This window comes from Falco biarmicus, chromosome 15, assembly GCF_023638135.1.
Source record: "Falco biarmicus isolate bFalBia1 chromosome 15, bFalBia1.pri, whole genome shotgun sequence".
In the NCBI taxonomy this organism is placed as follows: Eukaryota; Metazoa; Chordata; class Aves; order Falconiformes; family Falconidae; genus Falco; species Falco biarmicus.
In genome coordinates, this window is record NC_079302.1 from 4,496,472 (window position 1) to 4,522,698 (window position 26,227).

General features: G+C 46.9%; 1 protein-coding gene across 4 annotated transcripts; it reads right to left on the minus strand.

Moving 5' to 3' along the window:
• Window positions 1–724: 724 nt before the first annotated feature.
• LOC130159143 (hepatocyte nuclear factor 4-beta-like) lies at window positions 725–25,897 on the minus strand. Of its 4 annotated transcripts, none has more exons than XM_056360417.1 (11): window positions 25,610–25,897; window positions 19,567–19,638; window positions 19,049–19,220; window positions 17,084–17,178; window positions 9,360–9,466; window positions 8,113–8,268; window positions 7,460–7,547; window positions 6,488–6,640; window positions 4,553–4,789; window positions 3,791–3,904; window positions 725–2,525 (listed from the first exon to the last, which is right to left on the minus strand). In XM_056360417.1, exons 1-11 carry the CDS (start codon window positions 25,797–25,799, stop codon window positions 2,461–2,463), a joined length of 1,449 nt encoding a protein of 482 aa, XP_056216392.1. In that variant the 5' UTR covers window positions 25,800–25,897; the 3' UTR covers window positions 725–2,460. The 4 variants fall into 4 exon arrangements, with proteins under 4 accessions (XP_056216392.1, XP_056216391.1, XP_056216393.1 ...); XM_056360416.1 differs by having other exon boundaries at window positions 725–2,737; XM_056360418.1 differs by having other exon boundaries at window positions 725–2,737; window positions 25,685–25,896.
• Between the last annotated feature and the right edge of the window lie 330 nt (window positions 25,898–26,227).

Consider the following 26,227-nt stretch of genomic DNA (forward strand, 5'->3'; position numbering starts at 1 on the left):
GCATCAAAGCGATCACAGTCTTAGTTTCTTAATAAGTGATAATTGGCACCTCCAGAATATTTCTGCAATTTCTTACAATATTGCAGTGCAGGATAAAGTTAATATAAGACCTAGGTTCAGTGTTAATAAATCCAAATGTTATAATTGGTAAGGAAATCGATAATTTACGGACTTTACTGTCAGAGATGCATGATTCGTATTCTGACAAAGCAGTGCTGGCATCTTGCCAGGCAACTAAAATATTTTTAGGTTATGGTTTTGAACCTCTTCAGTAAACAAAATTGTTATTCTAGTAAAGTAGAAATCTAATAAAATAGACAATTCCATAACATTCCATAACAATATGTTTCCATAACAATATGAGGTTTGACATAGGGAAGCCAGAAAGATATTTTTGTTATGATTCTGTTCTGCCCCTTAATACAGGCCCCCTGTGAGACAGTAAATTATTCTTGCTGTTAACCTTCACCCGACTAGCTGAACACCGGAGGCTGAATCTGAAATCTACTTGTTCCTGGACAATTTTATTGTCTTCTATCAGGTAATATCTTAGATTAATTACATTGGTCTCAAAGCTGGGCTTTGTAGCCCTAGGGGATTCTTTTTTTATGAAAACAAAATCCCTAAGGTGAAAATCCTAAGGTATTTGTATTGCGGAAGCTGATAGAGAAACTTGAAAACTTGGTTTGGAATTCGAGAAAAAAGGCAAACTGTCCATCTGAAATATGAGAATACTGAATTTATTTCCCTCATAGATTTATTTTCTTACCATTAATAGGTATAAATGTACATTTAATTTCTAGAAAAGTAATGTGATCTACATGATGGAGGAACGGGAAGCAATGTTACCTAAGTACCTTGCATCTGTCATGCAGCAGGAATGCTTGCACTGGAACCTGGTTTCCAGATATAGCTGTTTCAAATCAAAGTTATCAGCATAGAATGTCAGATCAAATTCATCATAGACAGTAGAAAAATAAAACAGTGATCCTAGGTGAAATTCAACCCAGTCTTCAACGGTTTTCAGATCTCTTTTGTGCTGTAGAATGGCAACTCTGAAATACCTCCCCAAGGAATGAAATGCACAGTCTTCTGCTTTTGCTGAAAGTTCGTATGCTCTTCCCAGCTTCTCTCAGTCAGTAAGATTGCATTCTGCAGTGTTGTCCAGCTGAGGTTCTCAAAGTGCTCCACGAGCATTAGTGAAACAACCTTCGCAAAGCCATAGCTGGGCACCAGCACCTCTTCTGCCATCAGCGCAGATGCGCGTTGGTTGACAGATTTGTCCAGTGTTGCAGAACTTACAATTCTCCATCGTGTCCTACTGTTGGGAACAGCTGCTCCTGGTCCCCCAAGAGCTGCCTGATGGAGGTTGTTTGACTTCTGTACAGCTGAGCAAAAGTCCAGTAATCTGCTGTCTAATAAAAGTCCAATTAATTCAAAATAAACACTGTAACACAATGACCACGATTTAGGAACATGTGAGGTTGTATAGTCATCTGTTGGGCATATTTAAGTAGCTGTAACATGGTTAATAATTGGTCACCTACTGCTGATTATATTTTTCATTAAGTGCAGAAGCACCTTATGTTTTAAATACATCTTTTATAATAAATGTCTCATAGGAGACCTGTATATAAATTAGCCTTTTTTGGCTAATTTAGAGCTTTGAAGTTTAGTTTGCAGCTATTACAAAGAGAGTGAAAACTACAGCAAAATTCTGTCTGTGTGCTGGGAAAAAGTTTTTTTTGGCATTTTTGTTATGGCTGTTGCTTCTTCCAAATATGTTTGCAGCAAAAGTTTGCAGAAGATGGAAAGCAGTGATTTGGTAAGTCAATGGCTTCTCGAGCTTGCTGCCGGTGGTGGGCTTTACCAGGCAGCCAGGGTTTGATGCAGAGATCCTTGGTGCCGTCTTGGAGCTAGCTTAGATGTGCACACAAAGTAGAGGGTGCATCAAACAATTCACAGCTGGACTGCAGATATACTGGAAACTATGGAAAAATAACAAAATGTTGGCATTGCTGACCACAAATAATAACTGATCAGCATTAAACGTTAACTGGTCCGTGTGGAATGAGGCATTTGTGTGGAATAAGAAAGCGTTGGCCTGCTAATGGGTTTGGAAGGTATTTTTGATATGCAGCAGGAGAAATGGGAGTGTAATGAAATTTTTAATGGGAATAGACCTTTTCATACTGACAATTCAAGACACACTGTACTCACTGGCGATTACCAGGAGCTAAGACATTTGGTTTTATGAAGATAGCGGCCGAAGGCTTTTAAAGGGTTGTGATCGCACCAAGCTAGGCGATAACAAATGCAATGTGATATCCCCGCTCCAAAGAGCTTACGGTCTCGGTCCTGCTGAGAAGAGCATTAACCCCAATGCCATGAAATGAGGGTGGCGGTGGTGGGAAGACCCGTGGTGAGGCTCCTGCTGCAGCCTGGTGCCTGGTGCTTGTCTCACGGACGGGAAAGAGTGTGCCCGACAGATCCAGCTACAGGCAGGGCGTTGCTGGGCTTTGCCTCTGCAAAGAGAAAGGGCCCGTTTTCACTTTCAGCACGGTTTCCACATTGCTCCCAGCTTCTCCTTCCATCTCTCCCTATAAAATCTCCTGCTTGGGTATCACTGTCTGAGGTAAGAGCTGCACTACGGCGTTGGGTCCTGCGCTAGAACCTAGTTTATAGTCTTCACTGCCTGTGCTCGTAGAAGGAGATGGAAGGGATGTTTCAGGAGATGCTGTGGGAGAGAAAAGAAACAGAATTAACCTGGGCTTGGATGCTGTTTGATAGAGCAGTGCCCAAATAAAATCAGCAAACCAGCCCATGAACCAAGGAGCAGGAGCCTGGGGGATGGGGCAGGGGGATTCAGCCCAAACTCAGGCACGTTCTGGCACAGGCTTCCGTCCTGGTGTGCGGTGAGGCACGGGGCGCGCTGGCAGGCAGGCACCAACTCTGCTCGGAATTTTGCACCACATGGCCCCAACGGCTTTTCAGTCCTTCCTCTCCCCAGAGGAGAGCTCAGCCTGCTAGCCACTATGCTTCCTTTTCAGAACACGGCATCTCTCTAGTCTCCCCTGCTGTAAGGTGGCTTAAAAAAAAATCAAAGCAAGCTAAAATATATGATGCCAAGATTTACATGGCTGAGAAACAGCAAAATGTGCTACAAGAGGTGTGTGATTGTAGCTGGCAGAATGAGACTGCATATGCGCAACACTGTGATTACATGGCAGCGGTTGTTAAATTGCAGCTTATGTTCTCTCTCTCTTTTTTTTTTTTTTTTTTTTTTTTTTTTTTTTTAATAGCATGGTCCATTTACTACTACAGCGGTAAATGCCTTAACTACTAGCCATTGCCTCGCAGCACTGCCCAGAGTGGTTGGAGACAGTCTTGTATTCAGGTCGTATTGTGTTCTGACAGCAAGCAAGACTTTACGTAGGGAAACTTTTGCCACTAATAACTGTGTGCTGCTTTGTGGTATTTCCCAGTGCTGTCCACGTTCATAGAAATACACTGTCACTGATCTTGCTTGCTTGCTTGCTTTTTTTTTTTTTTAAAAAAAAAAACTGTGATATTTAGTAGCATCTCAGAATCCCTCTGGATCATGCTATTGTGCAAATCTCAGCTTCTCTTTGGAAGCATGTAAAGGAGCCAGCAAGGGGGGCTATGCACTCTGATTCAAGTGTAATGCTTAAACTTATGAAAAAAACCCTTCAAGCTCTTTTTCTTAACTGCTTCTCCTAGCTAGTCCCTTCATTATGCTGACACTAATAGCATAAAAATGGACACTTACGGTCTGGAGCGGTGTGAATCACAGAGCTCATGTTGCTTGGGAGGACGTGTCCTGGCAGCGGTTCCAGGTTGAGGTTGGGTGGTCCTGACTGGTACTGGAGATCAATGGTGGTTCCTGGGAAGCGGAAGTGGGAAAAGACATCATTCTCTACATAGTTACCAAGAAGCCAGATCCTCTGGGCCAGATCTCTTTTTTTCAGAGAACATGGAAGACCTCTGTGGGTGGGGGTTACTGGTCTGGCTCGCCTTTGCTGCCTTCCTGCTCTGGCTGTCCTCTTTGCTCTCAGCCTTCCCACTGTCTAGGGACAACCTCCTGCTGTGTCTGGGTTTCAGCTAATATCCACCCACTGTTCATCTGTCTGTGGGTGTCCCAGTTACTGCTCTCATCAGGGTTTCCCATAAAGTTACAACTTCTGCATATTGCTAACAAAAAAATGTGTTGTCTTCTTGCAAACCGCAGCAGTTTGGTAGGGTGCCTAAAAGTCAAGTGCCCCAGCGGTGTGAAGTACCACAGAGTGTACCCATTTCTATAAAACTGATCCTGGGTCAGATCTGGGGAGATGGGCTGGAAAGACATGGCTTGGGCTTTGGACTGGAGTGAGAAGGACCCATGTTCAAGCTGCAGTTCAACCTGAGCCTTCACTTTGCTCCTCCCGAGACCATGTTCCCTCTACCATACGTCCTCCAGAGAAGGATGTAAGCCCAGACATGAAGACTTTTGAAATAAAATAACTTTGCTGTCCTTTCTCAGCGGGGTTTGTACCTCCCAGCAGCATCTCCTGCAGCAAGCTATCGATCCTGGCCACACCAAAGAGCTTCACGAACTGGACCTGCTCGATCATCTGCCAGGTGATGCTCTGCAGCGGGGGCAGCAGGAGAAGGATGTCGCTGAACCGGCCTCGGGAGTCGTACTGGCGATCGTTGATGTAGTCTTCTAGGTTGACTTGGACCTGGAAGCGCATGTTCTTCACCTTCCCGGGCTCGCTGAGGCCTTTGCAGTCTTGGAAGGGAAAAAAATGAAGTTAATTGCTAGCCTGTGCAACCAAGAAGCATTACCCTGTCAGTCAGGCTCTGCAGAGGGAAAAGAATGAGATGCCAGTGATCCTCTGACAATTATCTGTCAGAGTCTCCAAGTTTATCTGACAGATTAGGATGGGGCTGCTGCTACTTCATATCTCACATGGATCAGGGAAACAGTAAGGGGAATTTGAGGGGAAACAGAAACTTTAGTGGCTACTGCCACTAGTGAAGAGGATTTAGAAGCTGAACCATATTTATCCTCCCAAGGAAACAGCCTGGAATTTTTTGCTGAATACTTTGAGTCCCAACTACTGCCACTAACTCGGTGCAGGTTTAGTGCCTGTATGTTGTAATGACACCCGCTGCCGCATCAGAGTCTTGCCTGGGTGTCCTGTCTTTGACCACTGGTCCAGCTTTGCTTAAGCAAGTAAACGTGCACCCTGGGTAGGGCGAAGTGCCAGGTTTTGCAGCTTTCTGCTCCTGCCTCTTCTGCTGTCTAAACCCCAGATCTCTGGCTTACCAGACCGCTCTTTTCAATGTCTACAAAGAATCCACAAGCACCACATTTTAGCCATCATCATGCCAAGGGATTAGATAAAGTGGTTAACCAATTATTGTATGTCAGCATGTAACTCTATAGCCATGCCTGCTTGTTAACATGAACAGATTTCACTTCTGTAGAGCTTCACATGTCTTCCTGTTAGATGAAATCACAGCACCTGTCAGAATGATCTAAAGCCTCACCGAGGTACTGACCCACCAAGAAGGTCATTTGTCAAACTCAGTTTGGTGACAGCGCCCTTACTTGGGTTTACAGCAGGCTCCTTGTGAGCCAAAGTTCATGATGTTTATAAAACTCCCGTGTCCTGATTTCAAATGATCAAACACAGCAAAAAATAAGTAAGGGAAGATACTCTAATTTTGCTATGCTCATAAATTCCAAAGACGGAAGGGGATTTTGCTGGAGCTAGGATTGTTCTCCCATCTCCTCTCCAAGCTGCAGGGCCATGCACCCCAAAGGGACTGGGGTGCTGTGTGCCTGCTGTACGCGCGTGGAACAGGCGTGCTTGGGGGGAACCTGGGCTGAGACAGAAACCCCCGTGTTTGTGGAATGAGAATACAGCAAAGGTTCAAAACAAGTTTTTGTTTGCCACTGTGTGTTTCCCTGTTCCCGGTCCCGTGTGGCTCAGCCCTGCCCTCGGTCGGTGCTGGCTGCCAGCAGGATCCATTAACGGGCGTCCCCAGCATTTCTGGTTCTCTAACAGCCCTGCTCTCTGTGGGTTTTAATGCTGCTTTCTGAACCCCGATGGATGCTCCACACCACTGCTCAGTCGACTCACTTCACTTGTGCATAATTCAGTATAGGCATATACATCCTTAATTGTCATCTCCCTCTCAGACTGATGGGCTTTCCCGAAGCCAAGCTACAGAAGCGGCAAAACTCCTCTAGGGTCTGCAGAGTCTTGCACATGGGTCTGGCTGGAGCTAATACTCGGTAAATAGTGAAGTGTTTGGTGATAGGTCACTTCCAACATGCCCTTGCTGCACTGCGAGGTGTTGCTCGTTACAGCAGAGACAGGGTGGAAGGTAGAGCTGCTGCCAAGGGGTTTTCCTGGTTGTTGGAGAGCCCTCAACTCCTTTACAAGCCCCGTGCTTGGCAATCGGGAAGGAAGCTTACCTGGATCAAAGAAGATGATGGCTTTAAGGCAAGCGTACTCATTGTCATCGATCTGGATGTCCCGCAAGGGCTTCACCAACTCGTCCAAGATTCTGGTGGCCACACGAGCAATTTCCAGTTCTGGGCAGTGCATGGGGATGATGAAGTCGTTTCCTGGTGAGACAAGAGAAATACGCCATCAGAGTTTCGCTCTAGCTCTGTGGACAGGGTCTCATCCAGAAGTTACCCCCAGGCATGCTGCCAGGTATTCCCAGTGCCCACATGTAGCAGATTTCCAGATTTCATACCCAGACTTATGACTGAGAAACAAGCCGTGGATTTCATTCTTTGGTCCTTAATTAACTCATTTGCACATGTCGATGCACCCACACCATACACAAAGCCTGCTCCACGTTCTGCTCTGGTTTCCCCCCTGTTATACCTACCATCTGTTTGCCGGTGGTGCTGTATCTCTATTTTTGGTGGTTTGTTGTTTTTTTTTTTTTTTTAAACAAAGTTCTCCCTCCCTCTTTTCTTTAAGGTGTGGCTTTCAAGGTCAGTATTCTCATTTTTCCAAGAATAATCACGCCTGTGTTCTTGGGGGCAGAGAGCTACAGGAAAAGGAAATACCTATTTGCACTGTAATTTTTACTAGGGCTTTCTGCTAAATTTTTAAGCACCAATACCCAAATACCTCATTGCCTCTGTCCTGGAAATTTCAGTTACAAACCCAAGACAATGCAGTTTGAGGTGGTATTTGAACATTGGGTGTTTTCTCAGCCACAATTTCAAAGCAGTAAGGGAACAGTTGTGAAAGTCCCCGTGAATTTGTCTGTTCCTTTTTACACTTTGGAGACCTCCTCCTGCACTTAGCCTCGAGCCAGACGTGCAGACCATGCCCAGGAGCGCAGGGAGGGTTTCAGGCAGGCAGGATACTTGGCAACGACTCGAGTGCACGAACTATAAAAGCAGGAATGTATTTCCCTACTTTACCTAATAACAGAAAATCGGTGTATGGTATGGAGCGCTTGGCCACCCCGAGGAGCAGGTGTTCCCCTGCGTGGGCTCTGAGCAAGGCAACCTGGAGATGGCACAGAAGAAAGAAATCGTATTATGTCGGAAAAGCACAGAACAGGACACTGAGCTGCTGTTTAGATCCAGCCAAATTTGGTGTTTGCTTAAATATGTCAGATCTACAGCTAAAGTACTATTAAAAGCTAGAATTTGTTAGTGTATCTTCACTTCTCCAAAGTGCTGCGTTCATGGCAAACTAAATAAAAAGTTTATTTAAAATAATAAACACGTTTTCAACTGAAAAAGCAAAGAGGGGCTTGAGTAATTTGAGTTCTTAGGAAATAAATAGCTTTTATATTCAACTATTGGGTACCAATAAAGGGAAACCCAGTATTTTTTTGACTGGGTCCTTGTGCAGACTGGAGTGAACAACTCTCTTATATTTTTAGGACTTTGACTACTTGACTTCTTTTTAAATGACCCCTTGTCCTTTAATTATTCTTCCTCTCTTGGTGGTGTATTGCTTTGCATAGGATGATCTATATGTTAATGTCAGGCTTTCCTTTTGAAAGGTACGGCTGGGAATTCTTATCGAAAGCGGTGGGTTTGCAGGGAAGGTGGTTGCATTTTACCTGGTCATCAAGTGGGAGCTCACAAAACGCTGGGATGTATTTTGCCCATTCAACCAGCACCAGAAGCTGCTGTTTCATGGATTCACACACATCATTGATGGTTGCAACCTTCTTCATAGCAATGTCTGTGCTGTGCACCGGGCTCAGTGATGAATACTGAAAGAGAAACAACCCGGTTACACTGGGACCAGATCAGCGCTGCTTTGTCATCCTCCATAGCAACAATTCGTTGATAACATGGAGCCTTCACGGGCATTAACCTCACCGGGGCACTGATAAGGCATTTGCTGTTGCGGTTGCACGCTTGTTTGCTCAGCAGTGTATACCGTCCGATGTACAGCCCACGGTGGAGCCTCCACGAGGTGGTGCTCAGCCCCAACAGACACCCCTCCCTCCTCCGCCTCCTTCCCCACTCTCCGGGCTGGCTCCGAACAAAATCTGGGTGATATTCCTGGTTTAGCAGTAGCCAGCAGCACCGGGTCTCAGCTTCCCATCACTCACTCACGCACCCAGCCCTTCTCCCCCGGGGTGCTGGCTGGGGCACGAAACACCCATTTCAATCTCTGAAGAGCTGCGTGGGGGGGGGGAGAGGGTTAAAACTTCGTATTTTTTGGAAAGGAAGTGGATGCATTGCTGCATGTAATACGCAACAGCTGGACCGTATGTTTCAGTGAAGAACGGATATTTGCATAAGAATTTAAAGGATGCACAGGGTGAAATTCATTGTGGAACATGAAATAAGAAAGCAATCAGCGTTCGTTGAAGCCCAGCAATTGTATTAGCTCTATTCTTCTCTCCTAAAATTCTTGGTAAAAGAATTTGCAAGAAAAGATATAATTGACCGTGACAGGAACATTATGTCCTGAGCAGCACAGAGTATGCAGCAAGGAGGGATAAAATTCTGTGGGAAAGGCAATGAGTTTTTAGGGGTGCAGTGAAAATTTAGGCTGCAGGCAGAGGGGACCTGGGGTCTGCAACAGCCCTCAGCCCGTGGAATTGCGGCTTTACACCTTCCACCCCAAAGGATGCATCTACTCCTTGCGGGACTTGTCATCTTGATAATGCACTGAGGGGCTTTGCTTTCTGCTTTTGGACACCTCTAATGCATTTTCTTCTCTGTGGCTTTGTGCAAAAGCCGTCCAAGGGCAGAAGAAGGTCCAGCCCTGGTTGGTTTAGTGGGCTCACAAGCCCATGTGGAACAGCTGAAGGACGGGTACTTGCTGGAGGGCTCTCCCCGCACTTCATACCTGCTGCGCCATGGCCTCGGCCTGAGTGAGCACGTTGATGGAGAGCGAGCCGTTGTCCTCGTAGCTGCTCCTGCGAATGCTGATCCTGTCACGCTCATTCTGCACGGCTGAAAGGAGAGCAAGCAGAAGCTCTGTTAGCAAGACCCTTCCTACACAGCCGATGGCTGCTGTTACTTGTGGTCCCCAAACAAGAGTGGATGGGGCTTCAGAGCCTGCAAGACCCTCCACTCTGGCTGGGTGCTGGAATAAGGTGAAACAGGCCCTGGGGAAAGGGAAAAGGCCAACAGAGAGGAAGAAGACTGAGCACAGGAGCAACAGAGGGAGATAGGTCTGTCAGAGCAGCCTCGGTTGTACATTAGCTGGTCCTAGTGGGTTTGAAGCAGCTCAGGGGATTTGGTGTCAACCCTTTCCACTTGGCAATGCACCCACGCTGCTGGAGTCCTGGCCTCCGATACCCTTTTTGCCATGTCTGTGCTGAGGACCACTCCTGAGCTCCCGGTACAGCAGGATGCTCGTGGGGTTGTGTCTCACCTTATGGCAGCACTGGCAAAGCCATCCTCTGATCCCACCTCAAAGCAGCCTTGAAGCGTCCCCTGCCCCTGAGGCATCGCAGCTGGTGGTCCCCCAGGGGACCTCACCACCTCTCATGGGGAGCAGGAACAGTCACCTCATTAAGGCTCCAAAGAAAGGAAGCTTAAATTTGCCGATTCCCAATTAAAACTCCTTCCCTCAGCCTTGCCCGTCACACTGCAGGTCCCAAGGAGCCTGTAACCCTGGCAGCAATGCCAGCACACAGCTGGGGGAGCGCACCATGCCAGGTTTGTCTCCAGCTCTGCTGGCACCCTGCAGATCCCTGCTGCAAATCAGCTCTGAGCGTCCTGAGCTGTTAATGACAGTGATACAGCTCACCTTGGACGTACTATCGTGACCACAGCAAAGCAAGGATCAGCCCTGGTGTTTTTGCAAACAGAAAGCTATGGCCATGCCATGGTGAATTAAAAAAAAAACCAACCAACCACTGAATTCTTGAGTCCCATTCCACCTTTCAAACCATCCTTTTCCCTGGAGCACAAGCCACACCTAGCCTCATGCTCCGTCAACCCTGCAAGTTGAACATAAGGGATTTACTGCACTTTGGCAGCTTATTTTTGCAACACAAGCTCCAAGAACTGACTCGCCTCCACTGCAGCCACCAAGTAAAATAACAGCGGAGGAAAAAAGCAGAATTTAGACTTAGTCCAACCTTGTTTGCAGTGTCAGTTTCTCCCCCAAGCCCTTTTGCCTCCATCCAGCAGCAAACAAGCCCACGTGGGGCTGGAGGAAGGAGCCCAACCGTAGAGGCAGCGTTCTGCTGGCAGCTCCCACATCTGCTTGGAAAGGCCATTGTCAGGTCCTTAAAGCATGGGGGGGTGGGAAGATGCAGCACATGGTGATAATGCAACATATCCCTCCTCCTTCATACAGCAATTCCAGGCTCCTTTTCATTTCAACCGCTTGGATGTGAAACAGCATAGTTCTGGCTCAAAAGTGGCCACTGGGGAAGATCTTTCCAGTAACCATTTTTTTGCAGAGTCAGCAAAATTGTTTCACCATCACTCTTTTGAGACTTTACCTGGCTGCTGGGCCTTGCTTTAGAGCAAGCATCACTCTCTGCACGGGGCACGTTTCCCTGAATTCCTGCAAAGGAGGAGAGGTGGGCACCGCTCCGCACGTGGGGTGGGAAGGTGGGTGTTTGCCAGCTCACGTCCAACCACCGATCAATTTCTTAGCCAGCCTCTGATGAGAGGCCAACAAAGTGAAAGGGCAGAGAACAAGCAACAGTGACAAAAATCAATATCCCCCGTTATCGGCAGGAGCACAGTATTTATTTTTCAGGGTTTGGGGCTCAGCCTGGCTGTCAGCTGGGACCTGCTCCCCACTGAGCTGGGTGTGCTTGGGGGGCTGCTGGGGTTCAGCCACCAAAACCATTTTGCGACTCGGAGCCAACCTTGCCAGCAAGCGGCTGGATGGGTACATCGATTTGTAAAAGATGCAGCACACATACGTGTCGCTGAAGCCTTCCTAGGCTGTGGATACTGCATACAGGCAATTAGACATCTATTTAGAGAAAAAACAACCACAGCCCTCGGGAGGCTCTGCTCACCTACCTTAGACAGCAGCGTACTTCACCCTACACGTGGCAGGGTGATGGAAGAGGCTGTTCCACTGGGGATCCCCACCAGTCTGGAGGTGGTTATAGAAGCCATAATCTATAATTAATCTTCAAAACAGATTAATCCATCACGGCTCTTTTTGGTACACCAGAAAGAGGAGCAGCAGCATCCAGCACTGAGTAGAACAAGCCAGCCCGAATTACATCCTTGGAGAGCCCCCACCCAACCTTCTATGCCTGGTTTCATACCAGATGCTCCCCGATATCGCTCCCTAGGGGGGATGGGGCCTTTTTTCTCCACTTAAAAGATACAAATTTTGCTTTCCCAGCTGAGTTACACATCTGATTTTACCTAAGTCCTACAAACCCAGGCAGACTCCTTTAAGAAGCCTCAGCCTGTTTTTCTCCAGGGCCCTTTTATGGGCCATATTTCAGTGCTTCCCTCACGCTCCGATAAGCTCAATCTTCAAGCGTAAGAGGATGGTACAGACCAACCTTCTCAAGGTGATTTGGGTGTTATCGCTGAAAGTACCCAAGATGTGATGGCATTAGATACAAAAGGCAGTTAATTTTTTACCTGCCACAAAATTAATCTATTACTGTGGGGTAATTATATTGCTATATTTATTGTGCTTGTAAAAGGGAAGGGATAGGTCACTCGTGGTGAGGCATCGGGAGTGCTGGAGGGGTGTGCACCGGGCGCTCTGGCTCAGGTGTAATCTTGGCTTAGCAGGAAATAAAACTCAGCAAACTTGCAGGAAGGACTAAAATCCCAGTGCTGGATCCCAGTGCCTCCCAGGGACTACTATGTCCAGTATGAGCCTGGCAAAAGCTTTGCTGCCTTTCCCCCACCCCCCCACCCCCTCTAATCCTGTCCTCTGCACAGTGTTCCAATTCCCGAAGCCAATAAACACCATGAAGGGCCACTGCAGCCCCACGGGAGGGGACATCAGTGGGAGCGAGTCCCCACGATGCTGCCGGCCAGGGACAGCACGGTCCTGATCTGGGCTTTCCCTTGGGGAAAGGGGCAAGAGGGCTAGATGTACCCGTGTCCCCCTCCGGGGAATTGTCCATGGCTACGGCATGTCCTGGCTGCGGGAAGCAGATGTGAAAACAAACATATTCTCCATCTGACGCAGAGGAGCCGACGGAGGGGGGTTGTTATTTGGCGCAAGCTTGGGCCCTTTTGCCGTGAGCACATCAAGGATGCCGGCAGCCGGGCAGGCTGCGGAGCACGCACGGGGGCTCTTGAGCAAACAGCGGTGTGTTTGTGGGATTGCAACAAACCCGTGTTTCCCAAACATTTTGTCCTTGCTGCCTTGCCACATAGGTACAGAGCCGGTGGTGAGGAATCTCCAGGGAGTCCAACAAATACAGGCACAGGTGCTGACTGCAAGGGGACAGGAGCAAACCAGTAACTTTCCACAGTAACTGCAGAGGTTAAAGGCCTGCCTACATGGGAATTACCAGTCCCATTATTACTCCATACAAACATCTTCATTCAATGCCAATGGAGTTAGAAATGTGTTAATAAATGGCACAAGGAGAGAGCAGGAGGAGGGAGGTGCTGGCAGTCCCCAGCGGTCACAGTGTTTCTGTCTTCACCGATTTACTGCTTCTGCTCCCTGATTAACTTACATGCGCAAATATTTTTTTTCCCCGAGCTACCTCTGATACTGTAGGTGTGGTGTATTTTATTTGCAAATAAATCCCAATGGTGCACGCACATTTAATCCTTTCACAGGCTTTTGGCTTCACTGGCTATCGTAAAGTGGGGAAGAACCTTTATCTTTTCCATAATCTTTGCAATAAGCCGCAGTCCCAGACTTCTGAAAGCTAGCAGAAGAGATGTGCAAAGAAAAGGTACGAAACAAGGTAGAGGTCCCGTGAAACACTAATAAAACTGTCCTATAAACCTGCCCAGTTTAACAAAAATAAATAAAAAATAGCCTCAAATCTTCCCACTGTGTTGTGGCAGTAAGCGATACAATAATTCTTTTTAGTTCTGCATAAAACTAAGGGAGTTCCTGTACATTCATAAATTACTTTAAAGGGGATGAGAGGTTAAACATTAACCCCTCTTTTTTCCACCAGCACACTGAATCCTGACAGTGCAGTGCTGGCATTTCAAAAGGCTTCCAGGTTTTCAGACACTCAACTCCATGTGAGCAGATGACCTGGCTCACTTGAAAAAAATCACACCCTGCTAATTTATTCAAGGTTAAATATGATCTCAGTAAGATGCTAAAAATAGTATCCTGCTGTTTTCTTTGGGCGTTTAAGTATCTGGTGCACACATCCACCGATGCTATAGTGACCAAAAACCTGTCTGGTAACGTTGTGCTAAACAACAGAAATCGAACCTTCTCCGGTGCAAAGGCAGAAAATCGGAGCAAAGAGTCAGAAAAGCACCAAACCACCCAGTGGTACAGTCCCAGCCTCAACCACAAAACAAGAATAAAAGCATGAATCTCTGGTACGGATCTCAAAACCTGATTATAGTGGTGTTTCAGAGGACAATAAGAGGTTTGCATTCAAGCAAGACTTTTCCTCTCCCCTTACCCCAACTTTGCTGATTGCTTACTTGTAGTTAAAATGAATTATTGATACCAAAAATGTAATTGGGATAGGAGTGTTTCTGAATGAGCTAATTTCTAGGAAATCTGGGGGCTGGACTTTCCACAAGACTCGAGTTTTGGCCCTTTCTTGCTCTCACTGGCATCAATGGAACCTGGATCCCACCTCAATGCACAAGCCTGGAAGCACAGGGCTCGTGTGTGGGACAGTCCTGGTCCTTTCCGAAAGCAGGATCCAATTCAGAGTGTAAAACAAGACAATCTAAAGGACCCCACTGATGCTTTTCTCAACAACCTCTTCCCAGCTGCCCCAAACCCCCTGTGCTCCCAGGACCAGCCTGTGCTGAGACCCTCGCCCAGCACTTACTATAGACAGTCTTTTTAAAGCTAACCCGGGTTTTTGCATCATACGGCTTTTTCTTTAGACAGACATTTCCCTTCTACAAGGCTAGATAATACAGCTCCTCACAATTTCTTATCCACGAGAATTGTTTCCAAAGAAACAATTGAAAAATGGAAAGAAAAATAAAGATCCAAATGTGCCATATTATGTCTTACAACACAGGAAGATTGGGGGGGGGGGGGAAGCCAAAAAAAAAAAAATCACACTAGATCCAAAATTCCGGTTTATCAGTTAGTTTTGCTGGGGAACAGCAAGTTCTCCAAGGCTGCACACACGCCTGTCAGCAGTGGGTCAGTGGGGCGGTGGCAGAGGGGACCATCGAGGGTGACACAACCCTGCTACACCCCCCACCCCCCCAGGTGCACTGTCACAGGCAGGCTGGGAAAAGGATCGTTCCCAGTTTCTTCCCCTCGGCTGTGAATAAACAATGCTGTTACCACACCCTGGAAAGTCTGATTGCTATTACATGGGCTGGCTGAGAAGTGGTGTGCCAGAGAAAGCGTGTCAAACTCCTGCGTGCCAGGGCTGGGACGAGGGGACACGGCGAGTGTGGGTGTCACAGCTGTGATCTCCCGACACAAATTGGCACGTGCCACCAAAAGATTTTGTACAAACGTTGTATCCTCCTAATACTGCTCTGTTCCAAGACATGGCTTCTCTTTTCCCCTAATACTTCACAATACTGTTTAATATTAATCTAGAACCACCCTAAAGCAAATAGCTACGTTCTTTTTGTGCACACAATTGTGCAAGAAAATTTCTTTCACAGTCCTGCACACATGCCTTGGATATAACTCTGGTCAGCTAAGCTAATTTCTGCAAAGCAGTTGCTCAAGATGCTTTAAACCCTTCCTTACCAAACACACGAGCGGTTTGTGAGCACACAACCTGACTGTGCACTCATAAAAGAGTTTCAAAGAATGTGACTATGTGGAACTTGAGTCATCTGCCATCGAGCTGCAATCAATAATGACAGCATGAGCCAAGGTTTTATAACTTTTACCATAAAACCAATAAAAATCATGCTTCAGCTCAAAGAATGGAGCTGATAACCAGATTTCAGCCTTTCCAAGCTTGCTGCATTGGCAGTTGGCTTTATCCTCATCTACAGCTGACCAGGCTGGCTTCAGGTTGGCCTTCATCAATTTGAGGGCTATTTCCGCGCACACACACACACACACACACACCCCATCTGCTATATTTACTACATTTCTCCTAAATTAAACTGGCAGGCATTTTTGCTACATCCGTGACTTATGCTAAATTTCAAGACACCCTTGTTCTCCAGGAAAACATATGGTCAGAAGGTGGGAGAGGTTTCTTCATCACCAGTGAAACCTTACGAATTACCAGAAATCGGTGACAAATTTCCCCTTGGTTTCAGTGGGACCATGATTTCACCCCCTGGGTAGGGGCTGTTTAACTCAGCGGTGTGGAAAGAAACTCTCAAGTTCTTTTCCAGCTCCCTCATCCTTTAGGTGTCAGTGGGCTGGAAATCGGCACAAATGAAGCATGAAGAGCATTGAAACCATCAGCCAACTACCTGCACATCAGGGATGTACCATCTGCTGTGGGCTGGGCCCCCACTTTACTAAGCACTCAGTGTACACACGCAGCCTCTGCCCAGAAAGCTTGGAGTAAATAAAGTAGTATCACCTACGCTCTCCCACTACACAAACACTGAACGAGCAGAGATCAGAAATGCTACCGTAGGTCTCAGACTTGCCCGGGGAAGCTGGTGGTAGGGAGGTAAGGCACGGGTTAACAGAAGTGGGTTTTCTCTTGCTTCGCATTAGGCACTGTAACACTTGGTATGTCCTTCAGTGCGTCGGATCGGAAGGACGCTTTCCGATGCTCCCTGGTACCCAACCGCTCTACAGCACTCCACCTCCCCCTTACCACAGCCAACGCGCAGTGCACCAAGAGGCACCAGCCAACACTGGATTGACCCTCCAGCATCAGTGCTGACAGTGGCTTTATAGCTGTGCTACAGCCACCACGAGGGCAGCACTGCCGAAGGGTCTGACTCAGGTCCCAGCTCTGGGGACACAGGAGCCAGCTGCCTCTGGGAACGCTGCCTGGAGCAGCTCTGGCACCGTAAGGCACCACGTTCAGGCTCTACCTCGCCCGAAGGGCTGCACCCAGCTACATGAGCACCAGCCAGGTCAACCACCAAGCACTACCCTGCAGCACCCAGCTGTGGGCTTTTTTGGGATGGAGGATGGCAGGTCCTCACTGAGATGGTCACGGCTGCGGTTAGGAGTTGCACTAGCAGGTATGCAGCAAGGGAACTGCTGTTGTGAAGCACTTAGAGACCAAATGAACCCTGAGGAAGCCCATCCCTCTCCCAGTATAAAAATATCCCAGAGAGACCAGCTGCCCAGGATGGGTGAATACTGTCACAGGCTCTCGCTGAAACTGTCATCTGATAAGGTGGGAAACAGGGGGTTCAGGGGCAACAACAAGGAATATCTCCCTGTGACACATGAACATCATCTTTCCAGGCCAGTGCTGCCACTGCTCTCCACTGTGCTCTGCAGTAGTAGTGCAAGAGGCATGAGCAGGCAGTTCTGAAATGTCCCTTTGCACCTACCTTCTTTCTTCATGCCAGCTCTGAAGCACTTCTTCAGCCTGCAGTACCTGCACTGGTTCCTCTTGTCTTTGTCTATCACACACTGTCGGCTGAACCTGGGAGAGGATGGGAAATAAAAGATGGAGCAACCAGCCTGGCATCTGCAACCCACTCACCCCGAGCAGCTCCACATAGAGTCCCAAACCCCACCGAGCTGTGCACTGATTGAACTTAGAGAAGAGCCAAAGGTTTGCAAGAAACGGCTTGAATCAGCGTTGGCTTGGCCCGGTTCCTCACCATCCCCACTGCTGCTCCTGCCAGCTGGGAGCACGGCGATTTCAGACCACCCACCCTGGAGGACTGCGATGGTTTTGGCTGTGAAAGCACGGCTGTGACTCAAGTTGTGCTGGTGTACGAACCTCATCTCCCACTTTCAGACAGTTATTAGGTGTTTGGTGTCTAGGCTTGTTTAATCCCACTTGCTGGCACTGTCCTGCTTTGTATAGAATATTTACATTATGGACCACAAGCGCTTTTGTGTCTGCAGCCTAGTTTTGAGGCATGTGGCCTCCTAATTCCTGTTCATTTCAGTGGGGGATTTAGGAGTCTAGGTGCTGTTCAAGGGGTGGCCAACGTAGCCTTGGCAGCCCTTGCCATGTTGCGTGAAGTGAGGGAAGAAGAATCTGCCATGCAGAGAGAAGACAACGTGGGCTGCTCCTGAACCATCATCAAGTTGTAAAAGCTGAGACACTTTCCCAGACTGGTAAAAAGCCAAAGGTAGAAAGGCCTAAAGACTTCCCAAGGAATTCACGTCTGTGATAAATAGCAGAACTTGAGCTGGGCTAAGCACAGCGCGGCTCACCAAATAAGGATTTGCAGACAAGCGAGCATTTGCCATTCGCTTGGCTTCAGTGCTGCAGACCTTCCCTGAGCTGCCAAATATCACAGAGATTCATGGATTCCTGGGGAGGGGCAACAACTCCATTCCCAGGAGACTGACAGCTGAAACTGCAAAGAAACCAGTAGTAGATGTCGCTGCCTCCTGCTGGGATTCCACAGTTCCTGGGGTGGGCACTGCTGTCACCCCCAGTTTCTTTCATGGCTGGTGCCTCCTGGAGCGATAAGGACCCCAGGAGCATTTTGAAAGAGAGGGCGCCTCACGTTCTAAAAAACTTGAAATGCTTTTAAAGGAGGAAGAGCTCTGGAACAGAAAGAAAACTTCCAGTTTTAACTAGAGATGAAGGGCTTGAGTGTATTCAGGGGATTTTCTCCCCTTCCTCCTGTTCTAAAATAAACTTCATTTTTCTGAGGTCAACCAAGATAGCTGCTTTATAATTTATAGCCTCCTCCTGGTAAAAACTTCTCTCAAAGGTATACCTGTGTGCCAAAGTGGATGTGAATCATCTCTGGTCCATACTCAGCTCTCAGAATGATTGTAAAAACATCAACTGTATGTCAGCGTACTTAGTTTAATGTACGGTGGGGGGGTGGAGGCTTTGGAGGTGACAGGCTCTTGGATGCCTGTTGCTTTTTACCAGGAAAATCAAGAAAGGCTGTGTTGCAGAAGAAATCTCTGGAGCTTTCATCCTTTGCCACCTCGGCTTTCCCTTGTTGGGCTGTGATAAGGTCTTGGTGTCACTCTGCACCCGCTATCTGTACTTACACGTTACACACGCCAGTTAAACCTCAGGTCTGTAAGTTTCCCTTGATTTACAGCATGGGGAAAGCAGTGCTGGTGAACTCACCGAAGAGATTGCTCAGTGCCACAAAAGATGTCAGGGTCCAAGATGAAATAGGACTTATTTTACTCCTTAGCTCCCCATCCTCCAGCCATAAACTAAATGGCAATATTCCCATTAGCATTCCCAGCATGGTAACTTGGCATTTGGATAGAGGATAAAGGCCTTGTGGTACAACCTGATCTCCACCCCAAATTATTTACAGCATCAATAAATTGTATGTATTTATTGCAGAAAGAGCAGGTACCTGCAGGAATAGACATGGTTCTTGCGGACACTCCTCCTGAAGAAGCCTTTGCAGCCGTCGCAGCTGGATGCCCCGTAGTGTTTGCCGGTCGCCCGGTCCCCGCAGATGGAGCACAGGGAACTGATGCCATTGGTGAGCAGGTTGGTGTTTGCTGATTCGGCTGCGATGGCATCTGAGGGCAGAGAACAGGGACCGTTAGACCCCTCTGTGATGGAAACCAGCATCAGCTGACAGCCAGTTGCTTTTTCCAAGTGAAGCATGTGCTGAGTCAGCCCCCCCCCCCCCCCCCCCCCCCCCCCCAACATGTGTACACACAGTATGTGTTGTTGGTAAAGCCTCCAGACTGATTCTGGTGCTTCTCCCAACACCAACCGAGAGTAACTCGGTTGCTCGGCTGCTGGTGTTGGTGTTCTGCTTTGCTTCAGGGAACAGAGAGATTTCAAGCTGTGCAACCCAACATGCTCGTGAGAATTTAACAATTACCACTACTTCTTCTGGCAGGTGCAGGGAAACCTTACCTGGATGTGAGATACGTGCTTCTGAGGGATGGGGAGCCACCTCCTCAGACACCTGGAGAACATGGTTCAAAGCTGGTGCCCACAGAAGACAATGGAAAGAACAACATTAACTTTAATGAATGGGAAGCAGAGAAGAGACAGCAGAGGCAGCAAGGATGAAGTGCCTGCACAGGGCAGAGGTGCTGGAGAGAAAAGGCTGCTCTGGAGAGCTCCTCTGCGGGGAAGACAGAGACAGCAGCTCCCACAGGGGTCACTTTAGTTCTTCTGCGTCTGGCTCCTGCTCTGAACTGCCCTCTGAATACCCATTGCTTTCCACTGGAAAGCAATAGAGGGGTGCAGGAAGATCAACCTTCTAAATTAGGGACCTAAAATTAGGTCATATGAATGCCCTCTGTCATGTCCTCTGTTTGCACCCACTCATTTGGGGCAGGAATAGCTCTGCCCCTGCCCGGGCTGTGTGTATACACTGCTGAAAACTCCCCTTTAAACTTCTCCCTCGGCCTTAACCACCAGACTCGCTGCCCTCTTAATCGTCCTAATTTGAGGCACAGCTTGGGGAAAAAAAGAGGGAAAAAAAAAAAAAAAAAAAGACACTTGAGAAGACGCAGATGACGGTGTTTACATCTTGCCGAGAGGAGGAATGTTTGTGGAGTCTGTCCTGACCTGGGCACTGACTGCAGGACGGTGTCGTGAATTGAATTGACCACCCCTCCGGGAGCGTGTTCTTCACCCGGGGAGTGACCTCGTGCTTGAGCGACCCCGGCAAAGTCCCTGGGACGAGACAGCTCCTGCCTCGCCAAAGGGACGGGTGGGATGGCCACGGCTCGGCTGCTGCTGCATTGAGCGAAGGCAAATCCTAGAGAAAGTTACTCAAAGGGGAGGAATTGGCCTCTGATCCAGGCAGACTAGAGAAAGTTTTCTACATATAACGCATAAAAATAGCTTTGGGTAATCAACACACAACACACATATATACAGGGGGAGGGAGAGAGCAGGCTATTTTTGCGTATGAATACACATCAAAAATTTATAGTGAAAATATTTACTATGCAATGAAAATTGTAATCAAAAGCCAAATAAAAAAAGGCCAATAAAGCTTTAGTTTTTCAAGAACTGGAAAGCTTTTTAGCTAAGACTAAGACATTTTTAGCTAAAGCTTCACAAATGCAAAGGTCAGACTTCCTTTCATTCCCTCAAAAGACCCTTTTGATATATATCTCAATTTCTAACATATGGATGAATAAATAAATAGGTTGTAGCAAGATAGGAGCAACACAACAAGGAAGAATGACAATACCAAAATCATTCTTAGGTCATAATGACAGGAATTGAGATTTACCTGTTCCCAAAATCCATGTAAGATGCTCCCAGCTCTGACATCTGTCAGTAAGTGGCACTTGGCTCCTTTGGGAACATTGTCTGCATCAAAGGGGCTTAATGGCAGTTTACATTGATTTTTAGGTTTTTTACAATGCTGCTTCATTTCATTTTGCTTGATAACTCAGTATTAAACAAACTGTACTAGAATATTCCTTTGAGAGTAACCGTACTGCTAAACATTCATGCATCTGTTGCTCCATCTATTTTTCTGAAGGAACATATGACCATAAACAAACGCACTGATTGTGCTGGATTCTATTTAAAAAACTACACAACAAAAAGATAAAAAGGCCAATTTTCTCTTTGCTCCACTCACACTTTCTTTACTGACTTCAGAGGAATCAAGCCAAGGTCATACAGTCTGGGTCTCCAGCAAACCAGCATCCTTCAACTGGGTCCAGATTGCAAAATGTTCCTGATGCTGGAAAACTTTTACTCACCAGAGGAAACTTTTTTCCCTTATGTGAATAGGACATAGGAGGAGCTGCTTTCTGGTATAAGGAAGAAATTAATAATCTGGCCTTAAACCAAGCATTACTGGAGGAAGGACCATCAGCACTGAGCACGTGATGGCCCATGTAATCAGCAAACCAAATTTTGCCTCACTTGTACCCATGAAAACACAGACAAGCCCATGGGCTACGGCTGAGTTAGGTGGCTCTGCGTTAGGGCAGGTACGAAGCTAAGAGCTGTTAGGTGGCCACATGTCCTTTTCAGCTTGGTTGAGAATGTGAATAGAAATAATAATAATAATAAAAAAGGAACCCTAAGCCAGTATACACGTTAATTATGATGATAAATTTTAATTACAAAATCCTGGCTGTCACCAAGTAATGATGAGTTCCAGATGAGAATTAGCTCAGAGAAGAGCAAAGGCACAAATGATATCATGTGCATCAGAAGACTGTTTCGATGTGGCTTTCAAACCCACCCAGTATTTGGGGAAATATCTGGGTTTTCCCTGGAATGATCATTGCTAGGAAAGGCAGAGGAACTCCAGGATCCCTGCCAGGACAGTCGCCTGCCTGTGAACGAGGCTGAGAGCTTCACTCAACATGTTGTGCCTCTCTAGAGGGGTTGCCACCTGGAGCTCAGCACCGCACTGAGATGTGCTGGAGGGCTGCTAGGGTGGATGTGGTCAGAGCCCAGCTGGCTCACGACAGCTGACACGAGCTCACGTCTGTCCTCACCGCCCCGGAGAGAGATGCTCAGGGGCATGTATTGTTATAGACACTCATCACTGTGGTGTAACAGAACAGTTCCCGAGCTGTGCCATGGGGCCTCCGAAATTTCTCCTGGAGAGGTGCAGCTGACTATGTTCTCCAAGAAGACACCATAACTCATCTTGACCTTGTGTGGGTCCCAGGCTGAGCTGAAGACCCATAGCTCTGGCCAGACCCCTCACTGGAACCATCCCAGACGTGCACTGGCAGAAAAATCTGAAGTTTCAAGCATCTTTTGTGAGTTATAGATCAGCAGCGTGCAGCAGCCTGCCTAGCACCGGTGAAAGTATCGCCGTGGCTTCACCAGCTTTGGGGTCAACCAAATGCGTAGAAATTTTCGTTACTTACTGCCTCCATATGTAAGGTATTACCTAACCAGGCCAAAATGAAGATGCCAGATTTTACAGTGATAAGAAGTTACAGTGAGGATGGTCTCAGCGAGGATGCTGCTGGGGAATGGTATCTGGCTTCCACTCAAAGGTGGAGCTCTGCACCAGACGTGACCACTGCAGACCTCTTTGCTGCTTTTCCTTTCAGTTATGTTCCTGGCTACACCTCCTCCAGATGCACATTGTGTAGGAGAATTACCTTGCAATACTTTCTGGAATGGCTTTTGCTTTTACCTACCCAGAAATCCAAGCCGGTCTCAGCACACATGATTTACAGCTAACAAATCCCTTAATTACATGTGCTGTGCTAGACTGTAGAGAGATCATAAACAGGGGTTTAGGGCACGCACACACGGTCAAACTTGGTGGCCAAAGCCAGAATTGTGAAACCTGTGCATACAGGCGTAGGGCTGGGTGGGGGCTAGCCCTGGAGCCCTGGCCATGTGCAGGTCAGCCACTTTCTACCTCAGCTTTTAGCAAATAGAGGGGGAGGTTCTGAGATCTAAAACATCGTTTTGATTTCACGTTCCCAAATCCTACAGTAGCAATGACGAAGAGGCCGCAGCTCCTCGCGAGCACGGGTGCAGCTGGAGGGATGGTCAGGCCCTGCCAACCCCCCCGATGGTCTGGTGACGGTTGCGTTGGGTTGGACTGCAGCGGGGCTGGGAAAGGCATTTCGGCAGCCAAAGTCCCAGGGATCAGCGTGGCATTTGAGTGCTGAGGCAGGAGAAGGACCCACCACCGTGGGAGAAAGCGTTCGCTGACACCCGGCTAAAGAACTAGTGCAGTCTTTCAATAATGCTCCATATTTTAAGCAAAATGACAACTCTGACAAGAGTGCGAGGAAATCTGTATTAACAGCACATAAAACCCGAGTGAGAACATGGCTTGTAATGCCAGCCAAGGTAAAGGAAACAAGTTTGTACAGAACGGGAAAATTCCTGCAGTTACAACACGTGTTTTATGAAGGAAAGCAGGATTAACATCGATTTTTGTTCATTTCCTTTTGCTGTTCTTCCTGTTTAAAACAGGCAATTGTTTATACTCCTTCTCCGCTCCCATAATAGATTATATTCCTTATTTTGAATTAGTTTCAAAATATTCAGAAAATTATGGGCTACTTAGGGTTGGAAAGTCAAAATATGTATCTAGGCAAATCTCGAAACGGTAGCAGCTTCCTGGAACAGAAAGCTTAGCACCGGCAGTGCTTCGCATCGTTAACCAGGCCAAAATCTTGATGAAATAATATTCCAAAGGAGGAGACAGTTGCTTTCAAGAATGCATGACCTTGTTTAAAAGTATTCTGATTTTCACTTCTAAAATTGTTCAGATTCTAAGAAACAGTCCTGAATCCATTAAAATAAATATTGCTCCCCTTCCTGTTCCTGTTTATAGAAGGCAGACCTGCCATTACATTTAGGAGGTGAAATAATCTTGCATAATGGGAAAGATATGGCTTAAAACAATCCATTATATTTTTTTAAAATACCTAAAATGAGATTATGTCTTGATTTTAACAATTTTTAAAGAATTTCTGAAACTAGAGAGGATCTGTGTGAACTGTTATTTTGAGATACCTATGGGAACTGAACTCAGTTGGTTAGCAATATAGATCCACGTATGGATGTTTCAGGTCTTTTTTGAAGATATTTTTACAAACTGTAGAAGAGGACACTTACCCAAGACAAACAAGTTAATTTCAAAACAGCTAGTTCCCAAGAGAACCGGTTACTCATTAACAGCTAGTCAAATAACACAATACTGATCTAGCTAGACTTCAGAAAAAAACTCAACCTGTCAGTTCCACTGCATGAAACAACAGAGAGCCCCAAACAGGTTTTGGTAGTTAAATTGCAAAATTATATTGAATTTTGAGGAAATTTGTACCACTCTAAAAAGTAAAAAAAAAAAATAAAAAATCTTGTTATTCAGCAGCAAGTGACAAAGAGAAACATCTGTGTTAAATAACATTTCTGGAGGAGGATGGCAGATGGAAACCTTTCTGCAAGAATAAGAAATAAGATCCAGTCTATCTGGAGCTGGCAAAAAAATATATATATTGAAAGTCCTTTACTTGGGGACAGACAGAGCTTTTCTTGAAGTCAGCTTTAAATTCTAATTTACTAGGGCCTTTTAACTTTGTCTCCTGACATCCCTCCATGTTCCACAATAATAAGTGTAATCGTTTTATATTGTAGACGATAGCCCTAACTGAAATTCTGATTTCTTTTGAGGAGACAGCTAATGAGCAAACATGAGACCCTGAAAATCCCATCTTAATTTCACTAAGCTTCTTAACAAATTACATTAAATGCTGCCAAAACTCTCCGAAGGCATTGCTAACGTTGGCATCTCCTCTAGTTACACGATCGGTTTTATGCTATATGACTAAAACGTCCTTAATTCCTCACACAGTGAACAGTTAATTTCACAGAGCAGCGTTCGCTTTACGTCAGAGTACTTTTGACTACCCAAACCCTAAGTACCAGGTGATACGCTTTATTTCTGTGAGCAAAGTGGAAGCCTTTGCCTATAAACACTCACGCCTCGCCAAGTTCTTTGTGTGCTGTAAAGGCTTTTAGACCATCTTGGTAGCCAGAAAAAAAAATATAAGGCAAGTAATGATCTGGATATTGCTTCTCAATCCAAGTACCTGGAGCAAGTTAGATTGGACACTTGGTGTATTGTCCGAGCAATAGACAAATGCTATTTCAGGCGGCTTTTTTTTCCCCAAGGATTAAATATGAATTTACATCATATATGGGAATGAAACACACATTTTATGGAAGAAATGTTAATAATAAATCCTCTCATAAGTCATACAGGGGGACAAACCCATGGTGGGCCACAAAGAGCTCTACCAACACTTGCTACACGTTGTGAGCTCTTCAGGATGCGACGCTCAGCCCACCGAGGAAAAGAGTAAATGAAAACAGCACTGGCACGAGCAGGGGTCCCGTTGCAGCCCCAACGTAACTGCAGATGCAACAGATGTTGACAGGTCAGCCGCTTAAATATTACCCCTGCCACCCTTTGCCCCACACCTCCTACCTGCCTTTCCTAGGTGTTCAGCTTCAGAACAAAGGTGGCGGAGGTAAATCAAGAGGAAACGAACAGAAATCTCACCGGTGTTACTGGGGAGCACCCGAAGGTTGTCAAATTCCAGCATGGTATAAGAGGAGTCCAAGGAATCGACGTAATCTGGCATATCCATGTCCATGATGGACTGACAAAGCTTCATTATTACTTTTCAACAGCAAGGGAAGCGGCAAAAAACAGCCCTGCTGTCAATCACGGCCAAGGTTTCCTCGGCAAAGAGAGACACCCCAGCCCTGGCAATGACAAATCATTACCCAGCTGCGCCGCTGTCCCCTCCCCGCGCCGGCAGAGAGGGGACGAAGCTGTGCCCTCCCGGCACCCAGTCCCCTCCCTTCCCGGGGTGCATCTCTGCTCTCTCGGTCCTGATAATGTGATGTAGATAAGGCCTAGACTCAAACGACTCGGATCGTATCCTTGGGTCGATACAGCCTGCTTTATGGCTGCTCCTACACAAACATTTTGAGAAGGGTTGCCAAGAGGCGTGCGCGCACATGCGCCACCCCGCCAGGGCGAAGCGGTGGTCTCACCAAATGACACCCACCCCGATGTCACCTAGCTCTTCAGAAAAGA

What these genes read in the sequence shown, in the direction of transcription:
- LOC130159143 (XM_056360416.1), bottom strand. Translation starts at nt 25,799, where the DNA reads ATGAAGCTTTGTCAGTCCATCATGGACATGGATATGCCAGATTACGTC. An exon ending in AGCACGTATCTCACATCCAG is followed by an intron (nt 19,221 to 19,566) that starts GTAAGGTTTCCC and finishes CTCTGCCCTCAG; the next exon opens with ATGCCATCGCAGCCGAATCA. An exon ending in CATCATCTTCTTTGATCCAG is followed by an intron (nt 4,790 to 6,487) that starts GTAAGCTTCCTT and finishes TTCCCTTCCAAG; the next exon opens with ACTGCAAAGGCCTCAGCGAG.